This window comes from Hesperophylax consimilis, chromosome 10, assembly GCF_061612785.1.
Source record: "Hesperophylax consimilis isolate HC1 chromosome 10, BYU_Hcon_1.0, whole genome shotgun sequence".
Lineage (NCBI taxonomy): Eukaryota > Metazoa > Arthropoda > Insecta > Trichoptera > Limnephilidae > Hesperophylax > Hesperophylax consimilis.
The window spans coordinates 38,536,880-38,543,339 of NC_142845.1; the positions used below are offsets into that span (position 1 = coordinate 38,536,880).

Below are 6,460 nucleotides of genomic sequence, written 5' to 3' on the forward strand. Positions count from 1 at the left end.
AAACTTCAAGCTTTCTTTTCTTCCGGAACCTAAACATAAGTTTTGGTTTTTAAAAACATTATTTTGATGTTTTGGACACAAACACACCTTTTCATTACCAGCACTAAATGGATTTCTGAAGAAAAAAATCGGCCCACACAAGCCGACTTGCATAAACCGACGTGTTGGGTATTATTCCCTTTTTGGGGTTGTTGGAATAATGATAATTTCATTTCATTGGACATGTCAGGTTCTGCAAGTCAGATCGTGGGGAGGGCCTGTTAATATGTTCATCATGTCGGGAAGAAACAGAAATAGGAGCAGAAAACAAGTCAATAAAACCAACAACGAACAATGAATCATTTTATTAAGTCTAATACGATCAATACACTGATTGAATTTTCATCATTTTGACAATGGTAAATTTGAAATTGCAAATATATTTTTTGTTTAGAATCTACGCTAAGCTTCCGAAATAAAAAATACAATTTAACTTGAGGTGAAATATCACTAAATTGCGCTATATAAATTATTATAGTTACTAAATCACAGCACTACAATGTTTTAATTTTTTTTAATAACTAATGGAATTAATAATTCCGATTTAAATATCTGAAACAAAAAGAGAAAATAATATTTATGAAACAAATTAAAATAATAAGAAATGATGATATTGATGAAAACAAAATGACCACTGTTCAGATTGGCATTTTATATTTTAACTAAATAGTTACCAATATTACGAATAAATAAGTTTAGAAACAAAATATATTTATTTTCTTGCAGAAGATAAATATTGATATGAAAAGGTATTATTTATATTATAATGTAATATAATGTACAAATTGTAAAGGTATTAAATTAACAATGCAAAATAATCTATTATCCCAAAATAATGCCACTATTATTATTTATCTCAAAATAAACATGACTCTTGGCTGTTTGGCTTGCACATTGATTAAAGTATGTAGTTGTGAAATCATTGAAAAACAATTTCAAATAATCTCATGAGGAATACTTTTAGGACGGGTTGTTTCGGAAAATTTGAACAATTCATCAAATTTCAACGCTCATTTTCAGGTTCTGTGAAAGTCCTATTCAAGTTCTGTTATTATATCTTTATAGGCTGGTTGCTTGACAGAACTGAAATAAAAACAGAACTTAAAAAAAACTTTCACAGAACTTGAAAATGATCGTTGAAATTTGATGAATTGTTCAAATTCTCCGAAACAACCCGTCCTTAGAAATTCACATATTTGAAGAATTTAAAAAAGCATTTTTTACTACTTATTTGATTTGTTCTGTGCTGTCACATCACAAGTACCAGCTTGAAAGAATGAAATATTAATACATCGCAGGCTGTTTTGATGCAACCGAGTGGGCAGATTCATAATAAGTCTGATCCATCCTTAGTTATCTTTTTATAATGCATACACTTGTCAGTTGGTAGGTAATATCACAATACACTGAATATACTTGATAAAATGGCATTTTAATGCTAATTACAGTAATTGCTAAATATTTATTAACAGAGTTTAACTGCAAAAATGGGTGCAGATGAATCAGCATTTTAACCAAATACAGGAATTTTTTGCAACACTGGTTAGTTCTATGAATTCAGTAACCTAGCACTGATGTAATGTAATGTAATGTAAATGAAGTCCTTATTTAAAACACATCATGCATCCAGTTTCAGGTTAGAATATTATCATATATATAATAGCAAACAACCAACAGTAGAAGCCCGCACTGTTGCAAGCCACGCCGCGTCTGCGATGTAAACTGACACAAGTATGATAGGAACATGTGTAAATGAAATGATGACCAGTATATTTACTAGGTATCCATTCAGAACGTACGATTAGATGTTTTGCACTGTCGTAGCGCCTCGTTGAATCCCTCGCAGAGGGTGAGGTCGGCCTGGCCCTGCGCGCACTGCAGGAACTGCTTGATCTCCCAAGCGCAGGGGCCCGAGGGCTCGGTGGAGCCGGGGGGCGCCTGGTACTGCTGCTGCGGGGCCCCGCCCTGCTGCTGAACCTGCCCCTCCTCCTTGGAGCCTCCACTGAACATGCCGGTCAAAGCGTGGCCAGCGACGTGACCCTGGAAATGAAGGAACACATCATTAATTTATTACTATGAAAGATTCAGTAAACTTTTACCTCCAACTACCATTTCCGAATTTGCTTGCGTTGATTAGCTTTTGCGGTAGTTGTAGGTAAAAAATTACCAAAGATTCTTTAGTTGGTACAAGTTGAAAATACTTAGGATAAAACCAGAGATGTGCAAAATGGGTACCCAAAACCATTTGAAATGCAAAATGGAAATGGGTCAAAACTTTTCCATTTGAAAATGCAAAATGCAAAATGGTTTTTAGAAAAGCATTTCAAATGCAAAATGCAAAATACCTATTTTCAAAATGCATTGAAAATGCAAAATGGTTTCTCAGGTCAGACAATTAAAATAATTATAGAATTTTTAAATAGTTTTGTCATTTAATAATGTACATCAATGTAGAACAAACATATTACATGATGGTAAATCAAAAAATGCCACGACTACGGATTATGAACCACAAAAAATTTGCGCGGGACAAATGTTGCCAACGTAAAAACATAGAAACTGCTATCTAACATTTAATATTACAGCGTCATGGCCCCATGTTCAGTATTTGAATCAGTATTTTTTGTAATGGTATCACTCAATTGCCAGGGCTTCTACCAGGGAGTAACTTGACAAATGTAAATTATCTCTCATAGCAAGGTTGAGGATCGACTGATATTTGGGGCTTATGAAAAAAAGATGAGTGGAGATAGTAGGAAGAATGTTGCAAAAAAGCATTTAAAATGGAAAATGCATTGAGAAAAGCATATAAAATGCAAAATGGTTTTTAGAAAAGCATTTAAAATGCAAAATACCCATTTTGCATTTCCATTTGAAATGGATTTATTTGAAATAAAGCACATCTCTGGATAAAACACACAATTCAAATACGGTAGAATCTCAGTGACCAGGCACTATATGAAATAAAACGTATTTTCCTAAATATTGATGTTTTTTTTTGTGACATAATATGTAGGTACTTACATTTAAAAATTTATAGATCCATTGTTTGCCAATAACTGTAATTTTTTTTTATGTTTCTAAAACTATTAGCACACACGACGATGTGAGCTAACTTAAGATTAACTCTATGCACGCGGCCGTATCAACTGTTGTTACGGCAAAAAGTCCATACTCACACGCGGCCGTATCAACAGTTGATACGGAAACTTTGAATGCCGATATTCCAGCGGTCTTTTGACATAAATTTATTTCCCGCTCGCTTGAACATTTGTAGAACTATCACGATGCTGACATCTACAAGAATTTCTCGAAAATAAAATTGTGTTTCATTTAAAAACATCGATAATCAAGTGAGTCTCTTTGCGCCTTCGAGTGCCATAGTTTACAATTTTGTCAACGGATGGCGTTAGTTCAATTTTGTTATTATTTTGTGACATAAAATTTACGTCTCCAGTTTTAGAAAAAGTTTTCATAACAAAAAATGATAAGTGCTCATGGTGTTCCACTTGTGTCTATCAACGCAGTGGCCTAATTACACACACGCCGAGCGAATGGCGGGACCACATTCAAAAGATACGGTACGTCTTTGTATGAAATTTTATGATTTTGTTTTTATAAACATCCAAGAGTGTTGACACACGAGGATTTGTTATCATATTGTGGAGAATAATTTGTTCTGTCTATATAGTCCAATAAATCATGCCAGAATGCTATAATTTGACATTTAATTGCGTGCATAGGTATTTGAAAATATGTACCGCGTACGGGTATAGATAAAACGGAGCAAATTAACGCGTTCAAAAGGTTAATAAATCTGTCGGATTACTGAAATTATGGAAGACTGGATGTAATATGTATTCCCTACATACGATTTTTAAAATAGTCTTTTCTCTCTTTTATCAAAATAATTAGATCGTTTTATCACAGCCAAACCATGCTTATACCAAGGTAGTGCCAGTAAGATTCTACTGTACTTATAATAATTATAAACACAATCATAGGTATTGCTCAGCGGATCTGAAATTTCTTAATGTTTATCTCGGCTTTGTTTATTGTACGATTTCTACAAAATTGATGGACTTTGAACCTAGATGACATTAAGTAAATGTACCTGCAATATTGGATAAACTCTTAGTTAAAACTATAAGTCTGTTTACATAATTTAAAACAAACAGGAGCAACTTATAAATCATCATTGCTGTATGCAAGTTTTAAACATAATAATTAGTAAGCAACGGCTGTCACTTTCATAACCTCAAAAAGTAAAGATCATGAGTATCCCACCGTCTCGGACGTAGCGCGTGTTGCATCGTAGTTGGGAATGTTGGGATTGCACAACAGGAAGAAGAATGGCGTCAGAAGACAGAAAGGAAGGGCAAGATCAATAAGGTAGACTTACGACAGCTGATCCTACGGCGACTCCTCCAGCGGTGGCTGCCATTTGCGCAAACATGCTGGGCTGTTGGGGGGCCGCGGGCGGAGCCACCATGGGGGCTGCCGGGGGTGGCGCTGCTCTGGCGGGCACATTGGACGAGGGGGCCATCCTGAAATCACAACCACGTTTAGAACTAAATAAATCCAGCACCTCATTTTAGCTTCACTATTTCCGCAATAATTACCTCCTAGGCGCCGGAGGCGGGCTTGCTGACCTTCCACGACGACCCATTTTGAATTATATTTGATCTGAGAAGAAAATGTTATGAGACAAGCTCTATGACAGCTTACGGCGGAGCGGAATAATAGCGGATCACTGAAATTTGTTATCTAACGACGTTCACAGATCGGTGCGCAATATACGCTGACTTCAGGTGGTACGATTCGGACGTTCTAGAAAAGTCACAATTCAAAAATCCTATTGGATAAATCAGTTATCTCTTTTTATCTAATACATTTATCAGAATTTATAGATAGAACGTCAGTGAAACGCGTCTCCGTACGTTTTTCAGTGACGTAAGACGTAACGTCTTTTAGACGTAATAATTTTTGACACGTCGCCAGCGACAACGAGGGTATCGAGAAAATTCGCCTAATTACTGAAATAACATTCTAGTCGTACCGCTAGATGGCACTATACCAAAAAATGGTGATAATAATATAATATTTTCCTAAGAATTTTATTTCGAAAAAGCACAAAAATATAACATGACTAGAAGGCACGTGGTGTTTTATTTGTTACATTATGACAGAGAGATTTCATCAGATTGATTAAAAGTGAAGACTCAAACCGTTGCACTGAAGCCAAATAAAACTCCTTTTGTTTTGGGGCGACTTTATTTCAATAGATGGCAAATCTTGTGGCTGTTAGAAAATTCTTTTCTATGTAAATATTGCAATAGTTTCAATGGCCGACTGTAATTGGTTTATTTATGGGCCGTAAGTAGCCAGTCCTTCAGGTATTATTGTCGTTTCTTACATTACATTAAAAGAGATAAAATAATTAATATCTATAATTACGTACAAATCTCACATGGTTGTGCAAACTTTTTAACCGAGGAGGGTTATACGACATTGCCGATCATTCCGTTATATAAAGGTTAAGGGTCACGCATGGAATGTGGGAATCATCGGGCTATTAGCCGGCTAAGTTCAGTCGGCAAAATTTATGGTAGAATATTGATTGACAGGGTAAGAATGGAAACAAAGGATAAAATATAGAATGTGCAAGGTGCTTTTATAAGTGGAAGGGGTGCATGGACCAGAGAATGTCACCGTGGTTATTCAATCTATACATGGATAATTGTATGCAATAATTGAAAAAGGTGGGATTGGGCGCGAAAATGAGTAATCTGAAAGCATGTTGCTGCTGTGTGTAGATGACTACCACTGACGACATGTGTAAGAATTTTTTTTAAAAACTGTTTTTGAAAAAAAAGTCACCCGAGACCAAAATCATTTTTTTACTAACGTCAGGAATCACTGGTTAGGTAAGTCAAGTATGTCGTATGAAATAGATAAAAGGGTGTTAATTATTTGTTTTTGGGGTGTTATGCCGTGTTGCGCTAACTCCTTCTTTAGCCTAAAGAAGGCTAAAGCCTAGGCTAGGCTAAAGAAGGAGTTAGCGCAACACGGCATAACACCCCAAAAACAAATAACAAAAATACTTTTGGCCGTGAAAATCTTAAATCATATTTAAAAGGGTGTTGGGTTTTTTTAAATTTTGTAGAAAATGCATTATATTTAAAGAGTTATTATAGGAGACTACCTCATTTCCACCGAGAGTTGTTAACATATTGATACTGTACTGTAGATCATATTGGCACCACGCGCCACGCGTCACGCCCGCACTACTTTCTCCCGAGTCGCGCGACGTATTTCTCTGCCCCCAAGTTATACGAAAGCGACGTGACACGTGCCCACACTGCCCAATGCCAGTGCGCCAAGAAATGCAATAATTAATAAAAGACATCTACAGAAACAC

At 35.8% G+C, this 6,460-nt stretch overlaps 1 protein-coding gene across 2 annotated transcripts; it reads right to left on the minus strand.

The window, feature by feature from the left end:
* Window positions 1–329: 329 nt before the first annotated feature.
* Chchd2 (Coiled-coil-helix-coiled-coil-helix domain containing 2) lies at window positions 330–4,961 on the minus strand. 2 transcript variants are annotated; one of them, XM_089636284.1, is made up of 4 exons: window positions 4,662–4,959; window positions 4,442–4,586; window positions 1,839–2,079; window positions 330–591 (listed from the first exon to the last, which is right to left on the minus strand). In XM_089636284.1, exons 1-4 carry the CDS (start codon window positions 4,706–4,708, stop codon window positions 584–586), a joined length of 441 nt encoding a protein of 146 aa, XP_089492410.1. In that variant the 5' UTR covers window positions 4,709–4,959; the 3' UTR covers window positions 330–583. The 2 variants fall into 2 exon arrangements, with proteins under 2 accessions (XP_089492410.1, XP_089492409.1); XM_089636283.1 differs by lacking the exon at window positions 330–591 and having other exon boundaries at window positions 633–2,079; window positions 4,662–4,961.
* Between the last annotated feature and the right edge of the window lie 1,499 nt (window positions 4,962–6,460).